General features: G+C 49.0%; 1 protein-coding gene across 3 annotated transcripts in view; it reads right to left on the bottom strand.

Annotated features, from left to right (window-relative positions):
- Window positions 1–23,428, bottom strand: part of bcor (BCL6 corepressor) — a 38,537-nt gene extending 15,109 nt beyond the window's left edge. The window contains exons 1-6 of one of the 3 annotated variants that reach the window (XM_024805339.2): window positions 23,316–23,428; window positions 7,663–7,744; window positions 4,299–7,445; window positions 2,726–2,782; window positions 1,995–2,154; window positions 597–935 (exon numbers count right to left, since the gene is read on the bottom strand). In XM_024805339.2, coding sequence (XP_024661107.2) covers window positions 597–935; window positions 1,995–2,154; window positions 2,726–2,782; window positions 4,299–7,445; window positions 7,663–7,744; window positions 23,316–23,413 — 3,883 coding nt within the window. In that variant the 5' untranslated portion in view covers window positions 23,414–23,428. Of the gene's footprint in view, window positions 1–596; window positions 936–1,994; window positions 2,155–2,725; window positions 2,783–4,298; window positions 7,446–7,662; window positions 7,745–16,491; window positions 17,351–23,315 lie in introns of those variants that run through there. The other 2 variants (XM_024805338.2, XM_076874771.1) reach the window with 2 other exon arrangements.
- Window positions 23,429–24,397: the final 969 nt, after the last annotated feature.

The following is a 24,397-nucleotide window of genomic DNA, read 5'->3' as shown; positions in this document are numbered from 1 at the left end:
GCAGAGGGAGGGTTCTCCCCCATGAAATTCACAGGGGACGGGTATTTGACTCGTCTGCCAGTGCCGAGGAGAACAAGCACGATACCGCATGCCAGCGAGAAAAGAAATAAAAAGGAAACCCAAACAGATGAGGGAAAAAAGAAAGGAGATGAAAAGAGAAGAAAAGAGCAGCTTTGAAGAGGGTGGGTAAGCACAGCGAAGGAACGGCAGTGCTGAAAGAAGAGAGAGAGAGAGAGAGACAGAGGGAATAGCTGTCCCTCTTCGTCGCTTCTCTCGCACTCCACTCAAAGGCAGGATTAAACACTTCTCAGAGCTGGCTGCCACACAGAGCGAAACACAGGACAGAGAGCAGGAAAGGGGAGGAAGAGCGTGTTGTGATGGAACGGATGTGAGGTGGAATTGATTGGGATGGAAGTAGTGATTATAAAAGTGGGATTTTTTAAAAAAAGAACAAGGGATGAAACGGTGCTCGGCATCACACGGTGAAGGAAAACTAACTGGGCGGAATTCTAAGGATGCATGGAGAGCGGATGAAGAGCAGAAGGGGGATGCTATTTGAGGCATGCGAGATGCACGCTTGTTTGTGAAATTCTCACCCGTACAAAGCTTGGCTCTTTTCTCCAAGTGGATCACCCTTTCTCCCTCCATCTCTGTGTCCTCGTCCTCCGCTTTGAGGCCAAGGGGGCGTTTCCTGGTGACCCCAAAGCCAGGGCTAGTCCTCTCGTCGGGAAAGCCCTTTGATGGCGTCAGTGTGGGTGGCATACAGTGACCTTCCTCGCACTCTTTCATCCCCTTCCTGACACCATCCTTTAGCCCTCCTTGGCCCGGACCTCTGGCCCCATCTTGGGCTTCATGAGGATGGGATAAAGGCTCCCTCTGCCCTCCACACCTCTGAAGGACTGGAACTCTGTTGTTTGTGTATGCCGGCCGGACACCTGAGCAAAGCAGAGAAGACGGGGACATGAAGCGAACAGAGGAAATATAAACATAAGATGATGGGAAGGGTGCAGACACACGGGAAGAGATTTCAGACAGAAAACAAGCAGGGAAACAGGGTGACACAAGGTGTGGTTGGTGGGGGTTGACGGAGCGAGAATGCCAGTTAAACACCAGCCCGCTTTTATTCTGCTTTAAAGACAGGCAGTAAAACTTTGATGAGGTAAAGACTTTTTAATCTGATGCGAGCCGAGCCAGCGGCCTGATGGTTCAGTGCAGCCGTGCACACTTCCAGCAGAGAGAGGCACGAAAACATCCTGCGCACATGTTGTGCATGGTGACTCCCATCCCTCTTCCCTCTCCCTCTTTTCGTCATCTCCCTGCCCCCCCCTCCATGACCGCACCACGCCCTTCTCACACAGAGCGTGACTCTACCCCCCCCCCCCCCTTTCCTTCCCCTCTCTCGTCGTCGACTCCCTCTCTGTCTCTCTCCATGCCATAATTAGGCTCACACGTCAGCTGCGGCCTCGCTCCAACACACAGCTGGGCTGCCAGCCAATGTAACTACCCCGCTCCCCACCCCACCCCGCTCTTTCCGTTGCGCTCTCCCATCCGCTTTCACCCACCAACTCCCCCCCCCCACCACAGCTTTCACTCACGCACTCCCTGCCCCTCCTTCTCCCCCATTGCCCTCCCCTCGCAATCGTCTCTCTGCGCAGATAAGCACAAAAGGCTTCTTGAAAATAAAACTCCCCCTCGCTGTCTCTCTTGCCCGCTCATTGGCTTGCGCTGCCTAGCTTGTGTAAAAGTGCGTGCACACACGGACACGCTTGTGTGTGTGTGTCTGTGTCTCTGTGTGTGAGTGGAAGAGTGTCTTTTTTTAGAGTGACCCGGTCTTGCCTCAGCATTTGCTGCAAGTGCATGAGAGCGAGTGTGTACGCTCCTATTGTTTGCGTGCGTGTCCCTTTTTTTTGTGAGTGTTCATTTGCAGAGTGTCTGCATGTATGTGTGTGCATGCCTTGTGTATATGTGTGTGTGTGTGGTGCTGGGTTACTCACCCTCCCTCTCTCCCTGCCTGGTGGTGTGTTGGCAGTACTCCAGCACTCTCTCTCCGCACTGGCCGTCTGCCAGCTCCCGTCCTGCTGCCGAGGCAGTCATACACACACCGCTGCCCTCCTTCTCCTTCAGCTCCAGCTCCGAGAACCGCATCATTGCCCGCTGTGCATACACACACAAAAATGCAGAGAAAACCCATGAAAACCACTCATCATCTGCCCATGCCGCGCACACACACGCACCTCTCTAAGCCTAAATCTGGCCTCAACAGCTACACAAGCAAAAAAAAAAAAAAGCATGAGAAATCACATCGTCTTAAAAAACAAAAGAAGAATATGCCAAAAGAATTAACCTCCCCCCACTCCCCCCCCCCCCCCCCCCCCACACACACACACACTCACAACACACATACGCACACAAATACACGCAGGACACAAAGGAGGACAGATAAATCACAAGCACGGCGTCAAGACACAGGTTAGACTACTGCAGCCACTGTCAGTCCATGCGCTCTGGGGCTTAAATCCTGGCTTCTCCCTTCCTGAAACATAAACATGGCTTGGAAACATATACATCTAAGCCCTGAGGCGGAGAGAGGAGATGAAAAGGAGGGAAGAAGGAAAGAAGGGAGTGGGGAGGGGAAAAATAAAAAAAAGAAGTGTGCAGCGATACACAGTACAAAGGAGACAGAGCCCGTCAGAGGCAGATGTGATAAGAAATGTAAAGAACTGACCTCCCAGTTAGCTGCAGGTTGACTTATATTACTCCCCTCTCGTGATATGACTTCCATCTAAGCAATTAGAACGGGGGGGGGGGGGGCTCAATATATCTGTCCAGCATTTCATCTTTTTCTTTTTCTTTTTTTTTAAATAAATGAATTTACGTTACGTTTCTCCACATGTTTCTTTTACACAGAACAGGTAGCCACAATCCCAACAAAAATAACAATCAAATTAAAGTGAATCAACAGGTCAATTAACACTGCATCAAAACCATCAAATAATCTCTGAACTGCACCAGTGACAAATTGGAAAATTTGAATGGAAATAACACGGGCATTTGAGGTATAATTGATGACACCAATTCAGTTTCAGCTGTCTTGCTTGCTTTCTTTTTTTGGCGGCAGGGGGGTGATCCAAGCAGACCACATCTGATTTTTTTTTACGCATCCAGAAATCCAGTGTTTGATAGCTTTGAGTTGCAGCTGTGGATTGACAAGCATGACAAAAGACAAAAACCACAGTTTTCTAGGGTGCATTCACAACATAGACAGACATGTGCAACCTATTAACATTTCTGCCCCTGAGCCAGTGGATAATATAGCATAGTGTGTCTTTGTGTTTCTGTGCTCAGCATTGAGCAAAAGGCAACCCCAAAAGACATAAACAGTTTGAAATGAATAGCTCAGTGTGCATGTATGAATGACAGTGGATAATAGCTAAATGTAGGTGATACTACTGTAATAGTATGTTTATAGAGGTCATGTGATCTTTGTTAGGAGGGCTGGTATTTTAGCCAATGGCGGGAGCGGGGATGAGGAGAATTATGACCTTAGACAGCAACCAGGCAGGACAGGCCATTGGAGGGAGGTGGGTTGGGTGAGGATAGTGAATGGCAGATGGGGGCATGCAGAAAGCCTTAGAGAAACCCTGAAGAGGGCAGCTGTTGGTTGTTAAGCACACTGCAAGCCCTCCACTGGCCCTAACCTTGGGGTTAAGCGTAGCCAAAGGCAGTGTGAACTGTGAGGGTGCCACAGTCATTCTCCCAAACTACTGTACATGTCTCTTTAGCACACTCAGCACTAACATGCTTTAGCCCCAAGGCAGTCACACAAGGACAAGCACATACGGAGACACAAACACGCACACACGCACAGAAATAACCTTTACAATGGCTGCTCACTAATCAACATACAAAGATAGCAGCTCTGGTTAACCTTTGAACTGCCACCCCATTAAGGAGGGTCTCGACTGGCCAGATCCCTAAGACAATGATAAACTATAAAGGGACAATCAAATCTACGGCCAGGACAGTAGCGTGACAGCAATTATATTGTATGCAAAGTATGCCAATTCCATGCAAGGTTTGCTCTATAGGCTGATCTGAATATTGCAGCAGGGGAAAACTGAGAGTGGCCTTTGAGGTTTTATTCCTGTGTGGATGTTAGAAATCAAAGTATGTCTGAAATGTCTGCACATAAGAAAAGTTGCTCATAACAACCTCTCCCCATCCCATCAATTATCTTAAACCCAGTTCATTACGTATTGCATGTATACACAAACGTGCACAGTTGTTTGCAGCCTTACCTGCAGAGCTCTCTGTTCACGGCTCAGCTTGCTCGAGTCAGCATATAGCTCAGTGGTGACACATTTAAAGCGGTCGCCAACGTAGCCTGAGGAGTTAGCAATCCTTTTGGCCAGGCTGGATCTACGAGAGTTTTTAGATGAAGTCTGGCTACCGTCTTCTTCCTCATCCCCTTCTCCCTGAGACTCCCCCAGGTCAACAATACTGTCTTCTTTTTCAGTCTCTCTCTTGGGGACTTTTTCCAGGTCTGATTTCTTCACCATATCTGTGCAGTGTTGTGTAAGGCGAGAAATTCTGCTGTCCCCCCTGTCCCCTTTGTCCCTACCAGAGCTGCGCTCCCCTGATGTTCGAGCACAGCGCAAGGTGCTCTGATCTTGGTCTTCAAGGTCTGGGCTGGGGCTCTGCTCCTCACAGCTCTCCTCTGCTTGGGCAACCAGGCACGGAGAAGCTGGGGATATGCTAGATGTTGCCCCAGCACAGCCAGTGTCCTGGGGAACCTCTGCTCTCCCAAAGGGAGCTTCTGGTTGTCTGTCACTGTGGTTGGGCTTAAGGTTAGGACTCTGTCTGGAGTGGATTGGATAAGGAAGGGAAAGGTGGTGTTTTGGTTCATACTCAGTCTTTGTGAGATTTTGGTTACTATGATAACATTCATTTTGGGAAGCCTTGGTGCTGGTCTCGGCAGAATGTTGTTTGTGGCCTGATGGTGTAGTCTCCATATCTGTGTCTGAGTGTACAAGGTCAATGCAGACAATCTTTTCTCTGGATGTTAAAGAGGAAGAGGGGTGTTTGCTTTGACTGCCACACTGTCCTTGTGCTCCAGCTTCCCTGTCAGGCTTCATTTGGTTTCCTTCGCCTATCTCTTTCCCACTGTTGTTATCTCTGTGGCTTCCACCTTCTTCAACAGTTCCCCGAGATTTCTCCTGTCCCCGGGACTTCAGTGTTGCATCTGCCCTTTCTGCCAGCTTGTTGTCAGAGTGTGTCTGCATCAAGGGATGGGCCATCTCCTGTGAGTTATAAGTGAGATATTCTCCTCCTGGACCAGGGAGATTGTGGTATGGTAAAGGGTGTTTTGCTGCCAGGTGGGTTGGATAAAGGCTGTTGCTGCCCAGCAGTACTGGGTGAGGGTAAACTGGGCCTTTTCCTCCAATTGGCACAGAATGTATTGTCATGTTGTCTGTGATGGGGTAAGGTAGGTATCTGTTGGCATAAGCCAAGCTGTGGTTTAGATAAGCCTCATTCTGTGGAAGGTAAAGATGGCCAGGAGGATGACCATTCTCTACACAGTGCCTCTTGTAAGATGGCACATCTGGGGTTGTTTCAGCTCTCTTACTGGTCTGGGAGGGCTTCTCTGTTCCCTCTCTGTGGTGACCCGCAGCTGGTGGAGGTTCTGACTGGCTGGGGCTGTGTTTGACCCACTCACCATTATGTTTGGGAGAAAGAGCCCTGGAGTTGACCACAGAAGTGCCAGATGGTTGAGTCGAGGAGTGGTTGGGCTCTTCTATCCTTGGACAGGATGAGCTACGTTGCTGAGGGAGTACTCTCTCCAGACCTTTATTTTTGATAACAGAGGGTGAAGAGCCTTTAGTTTGTGAAAGACCCAGGTCTGTATTAGGTCTCGGAGAGGTGGGCAGGCCCGGTGTGTGCTGTGCGTGAGAAGGTGATGGACTAGGTACGACCCAGGTGGAGTGTAAAGTGCTGATCATCTCTGGTCTGTCTGAGACCTTTGAAGAAGTGCTGCTGACCACACAATGTGGATGGGGAGAAGGGGAAAGGTTTTCTTTTAAGAGCTCTCTGTTAGGGGGAAGTCCATAACGTGGACCTGAAGTGTCCATCTTAACTGGGAATCCATTGGAGGGCAATCCAAAGTCTAGCATTCTTCCAGACAAATCCAAAGGCTTCTCTGCTGGGTCTTTGGTTGCCTGTGGTTGGTGAGCTGGTCTCTCAGAGCTGGCTTTGGAGGGAGACCTGCTGGGTCTTTTCTCAACTCCTGCATTTCTGGGTTCAGGGGCCCCATCTCTTGGCCTTGATTTGTGGGGGCTGGGTCGGGCAGGAGAGGGCTGCTCTGATGCCATGCTGCTAACAGAGAACGTAAGAGGAATGGACTGTGCGGATGTGGATGAGGCAGATATTGAGGAAGTGGACGACACCGGTTGTCCTATCCTGGCAACCGGCCTTTGCAAATCCAGTGAATTGTCGATGAGAGCAGGAGGAAGGGGAGGTTGTGGCAGGCGAGAAGAAACACGAGGAGAGGAATCAGTAGGCAGACTACTGATACCACTAGTAATAATACTACTTGTATTAATATTGTTGCTAGAGCCCTTCCTGGACGGAGGTCTGCTCGGTCTGATACTCCTGTTAGGTGAGCGGTCCCTGTCTATAGAAGCTTGATGGTGCTGAGAAAGAGGTGAGGGTTGGTGAAGCTGCTGTGCAAATGGAGGTGCAACACCAAGCCCCTTGTCTTGGCAGTGTACCAGTGATGTTGGGGCCACGGTGACTGCAGGAATCCTCATAGGTGGTGCCACCAGGGGTGAAGAGATGGGTGAAGCAGGATAGGGAGGCATATAATAGAGCCTGTCAGCAGCAGAGACCGCTGCAGCAGGGGTAACACTGCCTCCCTGGGCTGCACACAGAGAAGGATAGGCCAGGTGCTGGGGAAGATAGGGGTTGGGTTGGCTGAGCAAAGAGGCTTTGTACATGTTTAGAGCTGCATACTTGGATGTGTCCATGAAGGGATACATGCTCGCTTCGGGGTAAGGGCTGAGCCATGGCATGCGGAGGTAGCTGCCACCAGCACTTGCCAAGCCCAGTTCAGATGCTTTCTCTCCAGGCCCTACTCTGCGTTCCAAGCCGAGACCTTCGGCTCCAGGAACCAACACGGGCTTGTGGAGACTTGGATGAGCGCCCTTATAGAGGCCTAGGTATCCATTCGCCGTCTTACGACTGTCCAGAGGGCCATCAGGCTTGTAGATGAGTTCTGGGAGTCCATCCCTGTTATAAGTAAGTGGAAGTGCAGGCGCCTCTCTGCCCTTCTCTGCCTGAAGTGCTCTGATCCCTGGATACACAACCCCACCATGGAGATGAAGCCCATCGTGTAAAAGAGTGCTTCGGTCCAGCCCCATTGCTGCCAGGGGCGTCAACCTTGCATCCACCTGCAGCAACAAAGGAAAAAGTATCTATTAGCACACAAAAATAAATATATTATATATATATATATATATATATATATATATATCCTGACATCAGCACAAAAACAAAAGAAAAAATACTACTAAAGATTGAAAAAGAAAATCTTGGCTTGTTTTTGCTAAAGTGACTTATGCGACAAATGAGTACAATCTGTACATGGGGATGAGCACGGGGACTTGCCATGTTTCGTGCGATATGGTTCCCTTGTCTTAGTTCCAGGTTGGTTTGTGCCTCAGCATCGACATCACGAACAGATGTTGCCCTGTGGAGATGAGCAAACAGTTAGCTGTCAGTGTCTTGGCTCCGTCACACACACTCACAAACAGGCACACACACATGCAAGCATGCACCGCAGCTGTGTTGCAATGCTGCTGCAAAAGCAAAAAAACCAAACAAGCAATTACAAAAAAGCGAATTCATAAAATTTCAAAAGAGGAAACACATTTTAATTCTTGCCAAGACTTAAACAAATGTGTCTCTGCTAAACAGGGATTAAACGCAGTCCAGGGATGTGCAAGTGAAACGAGGCAAGAGCAACAAAATGGCACTGTCCACTGAAGCGCTTGCTAGAGATGAAAGCACAGTGTGGGCTCCCCACTCCCGCCCCTTCTAATCTGTCAACATCTCCCCCATCCCCATATCCCCCTCCCGTTACCCCCAACCTGCCCACCCTTGGGCTAGACGTGCACTGTGAAGCTGCATCTATTCAGTCACGTTCCTCACACACTGGTTTTTCTATGCCCTCTTTGACCTGCCCCCTCGGCTGCCTCAGCCAGCAGAGCGAGGGAAGATTATGCATCACAGACCAATTCGGTGGGAGACCATTTACCACCCGCCAACACAGAGCTTCAGATCAACAAACACTCACACCAGAACACGCACACACACACACAAGCACACAAAAAGAATATCAGGCAGCAAGAGAAAAGAGACGACTGTGCAAAATTTTTAATAAACCATAGATTTGAAAAATAAATCATAAATTTTAAAAATTAAGTTGACAATAGGAAACTTTTTTTAAACCCCAGAGGTAGTGACAAAAAGAAGAAGAAAAAGAAATCTTCATAAGACCCCCGTTTGTGTGAAACGTCCTTTAATGTCTTCTGTTTAGTATAGATTAGAATTTTCTTAAAGCACCAGAGTACAACAGGGTTGTTGTTGTATTTTTGTAATGACAGGGAAAATGTGAGAAGTTACAAGAGGATGGTTATCAATTATTCATTACTGCAACAAATTCTGAAGACAACAGATTCAACAACTGGTTGCTAAACCTGTGCTTTTCTCAGCTGGGTGCTGATGAGTTCGATTTCAAAAGGGGGAAAAGAACCAAACACGCCTAATTTAATTAAACTGCTGCGAAAGCAAATGTACAGAAACTTTCTGAAGAGCTAGGATTTTTTTTTTAAAGAGCAGTGGCAACCGACGTCAACCCTGCATGTTCGTTACTGCCTGAGTGACATCACAATGCCCTGAAAAACAATGTCACTCTCACACACACACACACACACACACACACACACACACACACACACACACACACACACACACACACACACACACACACAGGGTTTCAAAGATTTTAATTGCGCAAATGTCAAAGTATTTCGGACCCTTAACGGGTCATGTGGTATCTTAACAGCTTTTCCCTAAAAGATTAAAAATGAAATAAAACCATCAAACAGATGAAAGGATGAAAAAACTGTTTAAATTTGATCCCCTTTTCACGATTTGGGAAATATTTTACTTTGAATTCTGACTCGATCCCTAATTACGGTTAAAAAAAATAAAAATCTTTTTTTTCTGAAGGGCAGCCGTGGTAAGCAAGCACATACAGGAGTGCGGTGAGAGACGGTGAGAGAGAGAAGAGGCTTTAAAGAGGGGGGAAATGAAGCTTTGCAGAGAAACACGGCCCCTCGATCATTGCAGTAAAACGCCTCTGCGCCTCGCTGGCACGCCACTTTTATTGCCGTGACCCGGGGCACATTAATCAGCCTGCTGTGGGCCCCTCGACACGGCTTCTCCCTGTCCCATCCTCCCCCACCACCACCCTAAGCCACAGCTCCGCCGCCAGTCCACCGTCAACATCATCCGCGTCGGAAGCGAAACGGGTAGCTTGTGTGAGAGTTCGTGGGCACAAGCGAGACGGTGTATACGCACGTGTGCACGACCACGTGTTCAGCTGCAGGAGTTTCGTCAGTGCACGGGGACGCTGTTCAGAAATCACACCGCTCCTTCCTCAGCGCGTTTCTCTGCGTGCCGCTGTCAAAAAGCGGATCGTGTTGCGCTTGCACTGAAAAGTCTGCGCTCAACCAGAGCTCAACAGCTATAACAGCAGCGGACACAAAACACCCTCATTCAAACCTTTACCGGCGTTTCTGTCCAAATGAAAGAAAACTATCATAAACACATAAATCTGCTGAGCTTCTCTGGAAGGAAAAAACAGCAACTTGGAGATCGAGCGTTTTATGACAGTACTATCTCTACCTAGACTATTTTTAGATGAAATGAGCAGCAACAGGGCCGAGATAAGAGGTTGTATCGGGGCAAAAGTCAGGATGAGGCACCTGATAAACGCTGAGGGGGAGAATGCGTGTCTGCGGACTATCTCCCGCATAACTTCAGAATTGCACGAAAACGCTAAAGCTTTCTTTCTGCCTCCTACATTAGTGGGATATATAGTCATATGTTTATGTTAATATGATAAATGGGCTGGTGTTTGTTTTAGACGCTTTAAAACCTGCTGCTCAGCTCACATCCACATCGCGTGTGCAGGCAGGAAAAGATTAAATCAGGGCCCACAGGCTATCAAGACGCGAGCAGATAAGGTGTCATTAGAACCCTGTAAAATAGGTGTTTGAGGATTTTCCGGGAGTAAGTCCTGACATACTTTCTCACTGTAAGTGGATAGATGGAAAGAAAAGAATGAAAAGAAAAGCAGGAGGTGGGAGAGAAGGGAAAAGGCAGCGTGTTGACGCCCAACCCCACTGGCTAAGAATAGTTTGCGCAACAAACAACTCCCGACGGCCGTCCAATCCATCACGCTGGCCTGCAGCAGGCGGAGGGGGGAAGGGGGGAGGGCAGCGGTCGGTGCTGCTGCGTTTATAAACCAGACCGCTGGAGCGCAGCCCCGACGCGCACCATTAAACTGAAAACCACCGGGTGTTTTTTAGCGGAACCTGGTTTCAGCGCTGCGTTTCAACGGAGCAGCTGTAAACAAAGCCGAAGAGACAGACTGATGAAAAAAAAAAATAGGAGAGAGGGAGGAGAGGAGAGGAGAGCCAGAAGACAGTCCCGCTTCTCCCTCCTTTGTTTCCCGTCTCCGATGACAGCGACTTGAACTCTCAGTGACCCGCGGCAGGCGCACCAGAACAAACACCGGCACCACTCATCATTTCCTCCAGGGCTGAGGCCTCTCCCCGCGCAGCGCAGTGGTTGTGTGCATACCAATAACGCGCGCGCGTGTACAGGCCTCATCTCCTTTTAAAAGTTGATAAATGACCGCCTAGAAACGTTTCAGTGAAAGAGCTCGGGGCATATATTAAGCACGGCTGTTCCGTTTTTACGATCAGCCCGCCGCGCGACCCTGTTGTTGAATTTCTCTCAGACTGAACGAGGAAACCGGGTGGCAGGTCTCTGCTGTGCGCCGGGGGAGAATGTAGGCTACATAGGCGCCCTCTCGTTCTTTGTCCCTGGAGCTTTGCCAGACTCTCTGAAGCGGCAGAGCTGCGATCAGCTCTGAAAAAAAAGAAAAAAAATGCACTGTGACGCAGGATAATCTCCGCAGCGACGGGGGTGGGGTGGGGATAAACATGGATTAAATGCGGGCGCGCGCGCACACGCACCCCCACCACCACACACACGGGATCACCGTGACGGCGGTGTGTTTACACGCACTCGAAACGAAAGGAATTTTTTTGCGCACACGGCGGAGAACATCTGCGGCAAAACACGTGAACAGCAACTACAGTCTGGCTACAAACTCCACAGCCTCAGGTCACCCGATCCCCGGCATTAACACCCAGCACCGTAATGAGCCGGGAAAGGGGGAAAAAAAAAAACCTCGGAAGAGAACGCCGGCCCAATTTTAATGGTTATTGATTATCGAGCCGACGTGTGCCAAATGGACCAATTGATCATCTCAGCGCAGGCTGCGCAATCTATGGAAAGCTGACACGCTGTAGTTTCAGATTTAACAGAGCTGTGAGCGCAAAGTGGAGGGAGGGGAGGGGGGGAGTGAGCAGGAGATGGAGGAGATAAATGTTGTGCGGGGACTCGGAGGAGAGGCGCGCTGCTGCCGGAGCGCGGAGCTGGAAGGAGAGATGGCGGCGCCTCTTCAGCTGTCACATTATTAGCGGCGCAGTTGTAAACAAGGGCCCCCCGCGTCCTCCCGGGCCGCTGCACAGCCGCACGCAAGTCGGTGCACGGTTCAGTTCCCCCCCGCAGCAACACGGCCGTCAACAACGGCGACATTGTGAGCCCCCCTCCCCCCTCGCTCTCCCTCCAGTGCTGTCACCAGGGCTCGGGCGGCGGCTGCTGAACTGGCTCTATTCATCCCAGGCCAAATGAGGACTAAATGGCTCTTTATGCCACCAAAGAACCCGATTGTAACAGAGATGCGCATGCACGAGCCGGCCCGCGTTTACCGGAGGTTTTTGGAAACGCTGGCATTGCTTTCATGTGTTTCTGATAAAAGCACATGATGATGAAGGAATGATCCTCTTTCATGTGCCCTCTATTTGTTCGCTACTTTCCAAAGGCTGAAGTTCCAAAGTGTTTCGCGCAGACGGAGACAAGAGGATGTTTTGCCTCTTTTCATACGCGCTGCTTAATTAACTGCGCCCTGTAAATTAGGCCAGACAATCTCTGCTGAAACAATTAAGTGTTTACCCTCACGGTACGACCCACGTGACCACCTTCCCCACCTCGAGGTCAGAAGCTCCGCGGCCGACACAGGCTCGTGCGATGTTACGTGCAGACAGCGCATGACGCATTCCTGGCTTTGAAGACTGTCGGCGTAATAAATTCCTGTCGCTATTAACATGCTGCGTTGCCAAGAGTCTGTGGGATTTCGTCAGAGATGCCCGAGGCGCAACGCGGTCTAAAAAAGAGAAGGGAAAAAAAGCTTCAAGACCGAGCCTGCAGAGACTAGGGAGGAAGGAGGTGAGGTGTGTCATCATCACTCTGCCGCTAAATCAATCACACCGCGGGCCAGAGCGAGGTCAGCAAACTAAATCCATTCAGAGTGAGATTTAGACTTTAATTACAGCCCCCCACTCGTTCACGTTACATTAAGCCACCACTGATGACATTTATCAACGATCGCTGCTGTAAAATAAGCAAATGTCTAAAAAAAAAAAAATCGCTATTAAACCAACATCCCTGGGTCATCGGCGCCAGAAAGCAGCTGCTAGAGGAAAGAATAATGCTATGTGCCCCCCCTCTCTCTCTGTGGGTAAAGCAGTGGAGAGAGGGGGTGGGAGGGTAAGTGACCCGTGAGCTCCAGACCTCGTCGAAACAAAAAGCTCTCTCTCAGAGAGAGAGCGAGAGGTGGGTGGAGAGGGGAGAGGAGGGAAAGGGGGAGAAAAGGCGGAGGGGAGGGTGGGTTCTCCCGTTTCATCGCGAGGTCCCGGGAGGCCAGCATGGAGCATAGCTTCAATCAAACCGTGACGTCTCCTCCGGGAGCTGCGCAGCGCCTGGAAAACCGATCTCTCCTCGGCTCTCTGCCGTGCCTCCCGCTTTTGTTCACACGCATCTCGCCTCAGCAGCGAGTGCAGCGCCGGCAGCGACGAGCCTGTTGTTTTATATCCATGCGCGTGAGACACACACACACACAGACACACACAAAGGAGCGCGACAAGAATAAGAGCGCCTTCATATTTCTGTCTGGATGTTTACCGGGACACAGGGCATTTCTTTTGACGAATTCCCCCCCGGACTATTTAGAGCACAGAAGGTTTGATAAGCAGGAGCGGGTCCCGTGATTGTAATGACACGCTCTCTCTGCTCACAATATTCCCCGCGTGTTCCCTATTGATTCCGGATTAGAAGCGGACAAACACCGGGGGGGTTAATTGGTTTAAAATGGAGGTGATGAGGGTTGTTTCTATTCTCTTAAAGGCAAGCAGATCTCCAGCCCCCCCGCGGGGCAATACGCTGACACGCTGTCACACATCATTCAGCGGGACAATAAGTCCGGCAGTCCCCGAGGCTGCTGTTGCCTCCAGGTGAACTGTGCGCCCACGGACCTCTGTGCTTTTTACAACTGCGGATTTCTCCACGTCTGCCTGCTCAAATGTCTTTAATGCTTCACACATCACTTCCCCACCTCTGCTGATTAAAAACCTGCACATGAATTGGCTGCACGTATGCAAGCGAGGTGACGCTGGCAAAGGTGAAAGTAATTAATAAACCCCCTCTTTTCTTTGCACGTTTCTGATTCTAAATTATGTCTAATTAATAAAATTAGCACCAGATGCAATCCTGTTTTGCTAAAGGGGGGTGGTGGGGGGGTGGTGGCACTGAACCGCACTCTGTCAGCTAATGGGCCTTGGCAATACAACACTGTTTGTGGAAGAAGTGTGAAGTCTTCTCGTGTGAAACAGAGAAAACTCAAGTATGTCAATCTAGCGAAAGCAGCCCTCCCTTTCTGTGTTCCGACACCTGGAAAACAGATCAGTCCCACACTGACTTCGCGGCGCACAGTGGAAAAATGATGCGCAAAACAGTCCGACGAGCTTTCGCTAAAAATAAACTCGGCCCACACAAATGCGAAGTATTTGTTTTAGGCTTCCACGGCGCGCAGCGCTTGGGAACCAGACTCTATTGCAGACGAACCAAACTAAGCAGCCGTCCAAGTTTGTGCAGATAGTGTTTATTCCACGGGCCCCAATGAAATCCGTGCGTAACTTTTATTTGGACACCGAGAAAAAAAAACCCCAAGTCGGACTAAACCTGAGATCGTCACTGAACACACAAGCAAAAGTTGTTGAACAGTTATTTCAATTATAATAGAAGTTAAACTTAAAAATACCCTTTCAGTAAGTAATTAGCCCCACTGTCACGCAAAGTCACATTTAACTTCAAATAAATAACTTCCAGTTGTCCAGCTTTTCTCTGCCATCCCAAGTAAGACCGACGTTTAATTTATATATAAACAGCTCTTTTATTCTGACTCAAAGCCACCTGAAACTGACCCCTCCACCCACACACCCACCCCTTTACAGTGTCCCATCCTGCTCCTGCAGCCTGCCGGCAGCCGTTCGCGTTATTGCAAGCGTTTCTTCGACCGTTTATCCTGCGCGGGTTGGCTGCTGGGGGCTGAAGTGGTCTTTTCAGTAGCTGCTTCCCTCACTCAGCTCGTCAATGAGCTGGAGCCAGCCAATATGAGGCACATCGATCGTCCTAAGAGAGCGTCCCCTAATTAGTGCATGCGTGGCTCCAGGACAGGCAGCAGGCAGGGCAGCACGGAAGGAAAACTCCCCAGATACGAATCTCTCTCACCGTCTTGTCTGCGGTGGAAAATGTGGTCCGATAACATCAACCTTCTAATAAATGAAAAAAACAAAAAGCCCCACTTCGCATAAACGCGCGTGAAACGCAGTCTGCGTTGCTCACAGAGGAGCTTCAAAGAATCGCGAGGTAAAAGACGACTCAGTTTGGAACGCATCCAACGCGCCTCGCGGCGCTTATTTTCAATTAAACTGCAATAGTGGAAGAAGCGGATCGCGCCGATTGACGTCGCGCACAACAGCGTGAGGAGGGTGGCGAAAACGATTTTTAAAGTTAGCGCAGTGTAAGTCAGTGAAGTGGTGTGTGTGTGTGTGTGTGTGTGTGTGTGTGTAGGGGGGGGGGAGAGAAAGAAACCGATAATTACGGGAAGTTTATTATTATTATTATTATTAAGTGTTTGGGTTTTTTTTTTTTCTAAGTGAAAGCGTCCCGGTGACACATTCTGTGCAAGAGAGCAGCGCGTATCGGAGCTCCGGGAGGAGGAGGAGAGGTGGAGATGGTAGGAAGGGGGGGAGAGATCCAAACTGGCGCTACGACGAGTCTCCGTGCGCATTGCAAAGCCTAGTCATACAGCAAGTGTGCCTGTATGAGTGTAACGCAAAGTCATATCCGAAAACACCTGCAAGACTCGGCGTGTGAGTGGGGAGAGAGCGAGAGACAAAGAGGTTTCCATCAAGTAGACACGAAGGTGAGCGGTGCAGCCCCCGCGTCCCGTCTCTTCCCCCAGCGCTATACCTTTGATGAGACAAGAGATTATCAGTCCACTCCGTCCAAACCAAACCTCCCCCGCGACACACACACTCCGCGGCACACCAACAGCCCACACACACACACCGCGGGGATGCCCTCCAACTGAACTGAACTGTGCATAAACGGAGCAGCAGCGCTCGCTCGCCTGTGGCAGGGCGAGGCTGGATTCCGTAACCTTGTTTAGCGCAGAAGCTCCCGTGTGCGCGCACGTACACGCGTACACACACACACTACCTACCCTCAGCCCCACAGGCACACTCGCGCTCTTCGTCACACAACAGGGTGCGAAAAGCCTGAATAGTCACCTTCGAGGACGGCGCCACTTTCAAGTTCGCTAATCTCTGGGATGTCCTTCTCACCTCTATCAGCTTGACAGGGCAGTTGTTAAAAGGACAAACTCATGCTCGGATAATTGTGTGTGTGCGCGCGCGCGTGTGTGTTATTTATCAACCACATGCCACTGCCCCGCCGAAACGCACAAAGACCACCCTATGCGCTATTCTTAGAAGTGGCCGATCCTCTCCCCAGTCTGCGCACAACACTGGACGATCGCGCTTAGATTCAGCCCCACGAGGGGACTGTTTTTAATCAAAAACACACCACATGAAAACACAGGATAATTTAAAACACCTTGGACGTTATACTGCCATTAAAAAACAGCGCTACACGTTTCGATCGTCACGCGAGGGATTTCACATCAAAGACACACGTTAAGGAAAATAGGTTCTGATTTGCCATTGATTGCCTCACCTGGTTAATTGGTGCAAGTTCCAACCGTGCTCAGCGCGCCCCGACTCACGCCTTATTTTTTCTTTTCTTCTTTCCCCCCCTGTTTTTTTTCCCCAAGTTAACTGGAAGGGTAGCGATCCGTGCGTACGTAGACTTGCCCGGTCACGGTCCTGTCCGCTGGAGACAGACGATCCCGGCCAGAGGGAGAAAAAAAAACAACTAAAAGTGCCTAACAGGTTACTCACTTGTCATAAAACAAAACAAGTCTTACATATAAAGCTTTGGGTCTTTATTCTTTTGTCTACAAGCAGCTCTCATCCATTCCACTATGTTTCAAGAGGAGTTTTTGCTGCTGAAAATGTCACTTGGGTTTCCATAAAGCAAAAACAAAAAAAGATCCTGCGCCGAGCAAAAACAAACGGCAGGATAAAGAGAAATCCACTAAAGAAAATCCGTTAAGGTCCTTTAAGTCGTAGAGCACTGCGCCGTATGGCCCGGACCCCTGAAGGATACAGGTGACGAGGTCGGCGGAATCGCGGAGAAATTAATTCAGCTCGGCCGTACCGCGCAGCAGCGCCATGTTGGGTTTCAGCGGAGCACGCCGTCCTCGGAAAAAGCCCCTTTCTCCAGCTCTCCGTCACTCCATGTCCTCTCCGACGGCGGAATCTGTGTCGCAGAGGGTTTGCTGAAGGTTATTCCGCGTAGCTTTCCGTCCCGCGCGTTTCCTTCGAGGATCGTAGACAACAGCCCGGTCGGAGCCCTCGGTTCGCACCGAGGACGCACGGAGCTGTACGGGGAGTGCCGCACAGAATGGATGAGCGCTGCCGAGACCGTGCGGCTCGTTCCACTCCCACTCGCGCAGCTCTACCCAGAAGGCCAGTCGGGAGACCGCAATTACCATAAGCCTCCAGCTCACGGCACTCACTGCGCGCGCACGCGCAAAGAGAGACACACACAGAAACACCGACACACACACACGAGAGTCGCCGAAACTCCAAAACAGGAATAGCTGAGGTTTTAACCGAGAATAATTCAGTGATGAAAAATGAAAATAGGTATTGGACTAAAGGAAAAGTTCAATGAAGAACTTGGGTTTCTAGATCTCAATGTGCAGTTTGGTAACAGATACAGGGACATTTATGTTTAAATATATAAAGAGACATAACGAAAAGTTACATATATGCATGTAAATCTGTTTCTGCCTCTTGATTGAGTGAAGGTAATTAAGATGGCCCGATACTCTAACCTAACCACACATACATGGGGGGTTATGTTTTTAACAGCAGCATCTTCTTAGCTTCCTTATTTCATCCACTTCTTCGTGAATGTTCTAATTTTGACTCCACTGTTTTATTTTCAAATTAAATGCCAGTTTGGTCCGTTTTCTCCCTGAGATGAGATAAGGTAAAATCAGCGAAGCACAAGGCAGTAGAGACACAGAGAGAAGAGGGGGAGAGAGGGGGAAGCTGCTCAAGGCTGGGGCACATCTGTTAAGGCTCCCATGTCAAGTAAAGGAGGAGGAGGCTATGAATATCAAGCCTGAGGTGTGTGGATCGTGTGCCTGCATGGGTGTGTGTGTGTGTGTGTAGGGGAGAGAGAGAGAGAGAGAGAGCTCCAGGCAGAAAGAGAGGAAAGCCAACTGACAGACACACAGACAGAAAAACAGACAGACAGAAGCAGAGTAGGAGTAGGAAAAGAGGGAGACTTGGCAATGGAAGGTCTGGCTGCATTTGCCACAGCTGTTGAAAGTAGGAGTTAAACCAGACAGTCACACACAAATAAACAAAGCTCACAGAGCACTCACATATGGACGCGTTTAGAAGCTCAATTCATCGCAAAGGCCAAAAGTTTGGCGTCAGAGCACGTGGAATTGAGAGAAGAGCTTCTTCTGTGAAATGAAAAGAAAAGGTAGCTGGGTGCGCGACAAGAGCAGTGCTTTTTCAGGCTGGACACAACTCAAGGTGAAAAAGCCATGGTGCAAGTTTCTATTGCAGGCAATTTAAAGATCCTTTTATTATTTTTTTTTCTTCTCCCAAACCTAAATAACTTCAGGGTGAACTGCCGGGCACGTTTGCTCTGATCAGCTCCACCTGTACCTCTCAAAAATGAGACCTATCCCACTGCAACCACAGCTGCTAAACCACAAGACAGCTGAGCCCCGTGTTCACGCTTAACCAACTCGATGTGAAAGCGCCGTTTGCGAGGTGTTAAAATCATTGTCATTCATGTTGAAATGTTTAATCAATAGGAAAAATGGTTTAATTGCTTTTTATTTCTCTTTTTTTTGGTCAACAACCTATAAAATCATGCATCTCAGCCAACATCTGGCAAGAAGTGGGGCAGGCGGGTTACTCTGCTCAGTCTCAGCTGGTTAAACCTCTCTGCAGTTCCTTCCTTCATTTTATGACCACATATGTACAACCAGACACACTTTTTTTTAACACTTCTTTTTCGCCTGTGTGTCTTCAGACAAATGAAAAAGCTTGAGTTAGTGAACTGTCTATGCTGGTGCTGCTGTACAACAAGGCTGCATTCAGAATAATTTCAGCATAGCGTGAAAAAAGGAAACGCCTTGCTTCACTTAAATGATGCTTGTCCACTGACGCACCAGGTGTTGCTCTGCAGAACCTGAAAAAGTATAATCAATTCAATGTAGATTGATTTGTACAGGACCAAATCACAAGAACAGTTGTCTCAAGGTAGTTTATATTGTAAGATAAAGACCTTCAAAAGAAAAGAGAAAGCGCCAAACAATCAGATGATACCCTGTGAGCAAGCATTTGGCAATAGCGAGAAGGAAAAACTCCCTTTTAACAGGAAAAAATCTCTGTCAGAAGCAGGCTCGGGGAGGGGAAAGCTGTCTGCCTTGAGCAGTTGATGGTGAGAGAAGAGAGACAGGAAAACATTCATAAAGAAGCAGAAAAAGTCTGACAAAGAAATCTAAATCTGAGTCAGCTTTTATCAGATAAAGTAGCACGGGACTGAGTCATGCACTGTTGTTGACATAACTCTAAAGCTGCTGCAACAAGACTCCAATCAAATCACTACTGATGTGACTGCAAAATGAAGCCATACTCTGACATTTAAGTTGTCATTTAAGTTCACGGGCCACATTTAGAACATGAACTAAAATTTCATCTAGAGTGGGCTCTATCCACTTCAGTTTTATTTTGTTTGCATAAGGCCAAATCACAAGCGCAGGTGTCTAAAGGCACTTCACACTGTAAGGTATAGATAATACAATAATACAGAGAAAATCCTAACAATCAGATGATCCCCATATGAGCAAGAGCTTGGTGACAGTGATAAGAAAAAAACAAACCCTTTTAACAGGAAGAAACCTGTAGCAGAACCAGGCTCAGTGAGGGGCAGCCATCCACTGCAACTGGTTTGGTGTGATGGGAGAGAGACAGTACAAAAACACACTGAAAACACAGAAAGTGGAGTATAAACACGTAGTGAGTGAAAAGAGGTGGGTGAAGAAGAAATTTTCAGTGCATCGTGGGAAGCCCCCAGCAGCTTAGACCTACTGCAGTGTAACTAAGGGAGGATTCAGGGTCACCAGATCCAACCTTAACTATAAGCTTTATCAAAAAGGAAAGTTTTAAGCCTAATCTTACAAGCAGAGAGTGTGTCTATCTCCTAAACCCAAACTGGGAGCTGGTTCCACAAAGAAGGAACAGAAGAAACAGTTAAGAAACAGAAGTATGATGGGCTCTTTGCTCTCATTACAATGAAACACTACCATTGTGACCCAGTGAAACACGTGGGCACGGCCCTATGGTGTAACCACTGCTATGGTAGGCCATGGTTATTATCTTTGTAAGCAGGAAAGTTTGAAAAATGAAAATGATTCAGACCTCTTGTTTGGATTGCAACACAACACTTCCTGGTGCAGGAAAAAGAAAAATGCAATGAGAAGTCCTGACATCCTCCTCTGCCTTTCATTAGAAATCTTCACACTTTGGACAGATTTGGACCTTTTAGCGGACCACTTCTGAGCCCACAGGCCGCATGCTTGGCACCTTTGACCTTGAAGGTTAACGATGACAGAAAGCTTCACTGCCACAGAGCAGGTTCACGTCACGGTTTCCCAGGAGCTGTTGCCCACTCCTATTTCACCAGCTGGCGAGGATGTAGCTTGTCGTTCAAATACCTCACTTTAGGAGAGGCTGAACAGGAGCTGCTGACAGATGGGACTGTGTGTAACACATAACACACACCATCCAATAGACTTTTCATGTTGGTTTTAGGAGCATGACAATGAATGGATTACATTAAACAAGAATAGAAGAATTAGGCAATATTTGAGTCTTTCTTAAGAAAAAAAGAAGATAATGAACTTGGCTGAATGAGACTTGTAAGATAAACTTTAACATTCAGTCACTGCTGGTGTTTTGCTTTCTCCTCCACTTTTCCTGTGGATCTAAGGGAGGTAACGAAATTGCAATAACACTTTGAAGAAAAGGCCCAGGACGCACAATAATCTTTTTATTCCATCAAACACAGCAAGCCGAGACTCTAAACTACGCATTCTGGACTATCCTGGTTAAGATGTATTATTTATGTAGTTACAAGCGGCAGCTGGCATGTGACAAACTGCCCTCGTAGCTCTGTAGCCAGATTTTGGTTCTGCTAAAATGTTTCTTTCCAGGCTAAAGAAATATGCCAACATTTATTTCCCCCCACTACATATAACACCATCTTTAGCCTTGGCAAAGTGAGTGTCATGCTCTACACGTTCAGCCACATTGCACCATATGTCCCATTTACTTCTGCTGCCCAGATTTTTGCAGGTAGGATCCAACCTGGCAACCCTGAGATCTCCTAGCAAAGCACGGGCTGTTTGTGCTGTTAGTGTAAATACTGGCTTATAAAGGGATTCGACGGGCTACTTTTCAGAACTGTCCAACCGTCCCGACAGTATGCTTTATTATGAGGCTCCATTTAATACAAAGTCACCAAGAATTCTCTATCGTTTACAAATATGGAAAACCTACAGTGCTCACGTGACAGAGTCTAGAGTCAGGAAAAAGGAAGTCAGAGGGTATTTTGGAAAGACAGACATCACTGCACACACCCTCCTCTCTCTTCTCTCCCCTCCAGCTCTGACTCAAGGGGCCCTGATGGCAAGTGGCTCTCTCCATCACTCACTGGGAAACTGGATTAGGATGAATATTGCTGGGAGAAACCGCAGGCCAAACCAGATTTCTGGCGCTGGACACAAAAACACACAGCTGCAGCTCCAGAAAAACACCTTCGCTGACAGAGAGTCTGAGGGAGACACATAAACAGGTCTGGGGAGAGCGAGTCCAGCCCTTTTTTTCTTTTTTCATAATGGCCTCACTTTTATGGCTGTGTGTGAACTTTGCGGTTTGAAAAGCCAGCCCCGAGAACAGCATGTGCCTTTGAAAACCCTCTCAGTGGATGAGAGTGACAAAAACATCCCGCTTTAAATCGTGATGCCTTCCTCTCACTGCCATTTTATGTCATGTCAGAGAAGCACGCATGTAACGTGTGCATCTTGTTAAAAGAACCAAAACAGCGTGATCACACACGCGCGCAGACACAGATGCATCCTGGTGTGGAAAGTGCTGCACTCTGGGGGGTCACAGCGATCCAGCCATCTGCTGTTGCAATCAGACACTGAAGCAGCAGCGGCCTGGCAAAACACGCAGTTCGCATGGTGAGTTCACATGTGCACCTTCGGCGCACGTTTTGTCAGTTGCCTAAAAACGGAGACATAAAGCCACACAGCGCCGACACACATTTTTTAAAGGGGGCTCACTGCCAACACACACGCACGCACAAATGCACACACTCCAGTTAGGCAGGCGGGCTCAGATTGCAGGAAGCTCTTTGCACGCAGCTCAGTCCACAGCAGCCGGTACTAATCAGCACAATCCACCTGCAGATCGTTATGGATCGCTTACTGCAACTCAAACACAGAAACTTGCCTGAACACTCGCTAGCACGCACAAGCCCGGACATGTGCACGTGTGCAATCAATAGATCTATGCTCGCTTGCAGCACGCCGTTCACGACAGTCCACACTCACTGATGTTTTGCTTTGTTCGAGTTCACCTTAAAAACGGTGACTGCGCTAAAGCGTGGACACCTGGGGGGGGGGGCTAATTTGCATATCTAATAACTAATCGTGACTTTTTTTTCTTTTCCTCTCCTTCCTAAGTGTAAGGCCCCGCCATCAGTTGCTTTAAATCACTTTTGTCTAATCTGCAATTCAAAGCTCCGCGGTTCGTGCGAGGACTCGAAATGCGCTCTGATACAGGCTACCGAAATATCAACACAGAAGCCGCTCTCTCTCTCCCTCTGTGCCACACCAGCGCACGATCACGAGCGCGCGCACACGCTCTGGCACGCACATGCGCGCACCGCTGCCCCCCCACCCCGGTGTTGTAGGGCTAACCGGTTCCCCACAGGCGCGCCACGCTGTGTTAGCGCGGCCTCACCGGGGATAATTACAGCCTGGCGCGGCAGGGCGAGCGTGGCTCCGAGCCAAAATGCTGCTGCGAGCGAGAGAAGCAGAGCGAGCGAGAGAGGGAGAGAGAGAGAATAATTGGAGCGCTGAGAGACATTAACCTATAGATTAAGCCCTAATCAATAGGGCTGCTAAATTCATCGATGCGATCAATCAGTGGGCTCATGACATAAAAAAAAATGCGATCCCTGTCACGCATTTCTTATTTCGACCTTGGATGGGGTGGTGGGGATTAGAAACGGCAATCCCCGCTTCCAAATGCGCGCGCATAGAACACTGAACAGACCCGTCTCCCTCTCTCGCTCTTTTTTTTTTTTTTGGAGAATATGAAAACCTTCAAACGAACCTTATCTGAGAGGAAGGAGAAGCGGTGGCGGCTCTCAGCAGCGCAGTACAAGAAAGATCTCTCTCCCCCCCTCCCTCCCTGCCTTGCCTCCTCCTCATCCTCCCCTCCTTCTCTCTCGTCTGTCGGCCTCTGTCGAGTTCCGCTCATAACCTCGCCACCCACCCTCCCAGTTCCCCGCCTCTGCCTGCTTTCCGCTGCTGGCTGGGAGCGCACACACACACGCGCGCGCGCACGGAAACAAGCACACACCTCTTTATAGCTCTCTCTCGCTCTGACACGCACCCACAAGCATGCACACACACACACACAGACACACAGGCAGACAGCGTCAATAAAAAGCCCAGCGCTGTGAGAGGCCGCCGGCACTCCACTCCCCCCTCCTGCCACTGCGATTAGCGGAGGCTGGCTGGCTGGGGAGAGGCGCCCCTCTGTTATCTGGGGCGGTGGCAGCCTGTGTGTGTGTTGAGAGAGAGCGGGGGTAGAGAAAGAGATTAATTTAACTCTTTCGGGGCCGGATCGCAGCGCTTAAAGCGCCGCTCGCTGCTGCACTGTGCTCAGGCAGCAGCAGTAGCGGGCCTGCGGTCGACACGCTGGGAGATAGGGACGTTAAACAGACGATTCGCAAGCGACAGCTATAAATAGGAAAGATCGCGGCCACCGAGGTCACGTCATTGGTGGTGTTTCTCGAATTTCAGGGGATTATTCGAGTCACACACAGGCAGGTTTTCTGCACAGCTTATACTGATATTTTTGGACCAAATCCTCAGAGGTTAAAATGAAAAACCTGAAAGGATCGTGCAGCCTGTTGGCAGCACTAGGAGTGACTGCATGCGATGTTTAGATTATAGGGCTGGAACAATGACGCCTGGTCGATTAACTGATCGACAGAAAAGAAGCAAAGCTGCTTCTGGCTTTGTGTGTTTGCGTTGGCAACACAAATATTAGATATAAGGATTTGGGGATATGCGTGATGGTGAGGGGCGTTTGGACTATTTTCTAGTACATTATACTGAATTCCGAGTGGATGCAACTTTTTTGTTTTCAAAATTCTCTTAATGTACTAATTTGGTCTGCGGCTAGAA

Source organism: Maylandia zebra, linkage group LG16, assembly GCF_041146795.1.
Source record: "Maylandia zebra isolate NMK-2024a linkage group LG16, Mzebra_GT3a, whole genome shotgun sequence".
In the NCBI taxonomy this organism is placed as follows: domain Eukaryota; kingdom Metazoa; phylum Chordata; class Actinopteri; order Cichliformes; family Cichlidae; genus Maylandia; species Maylandia zebra.
Note: the sequence above shows the minus strand (reverse complement) of the source record. Positions and strands in the feature narration are given on the sequence as shown.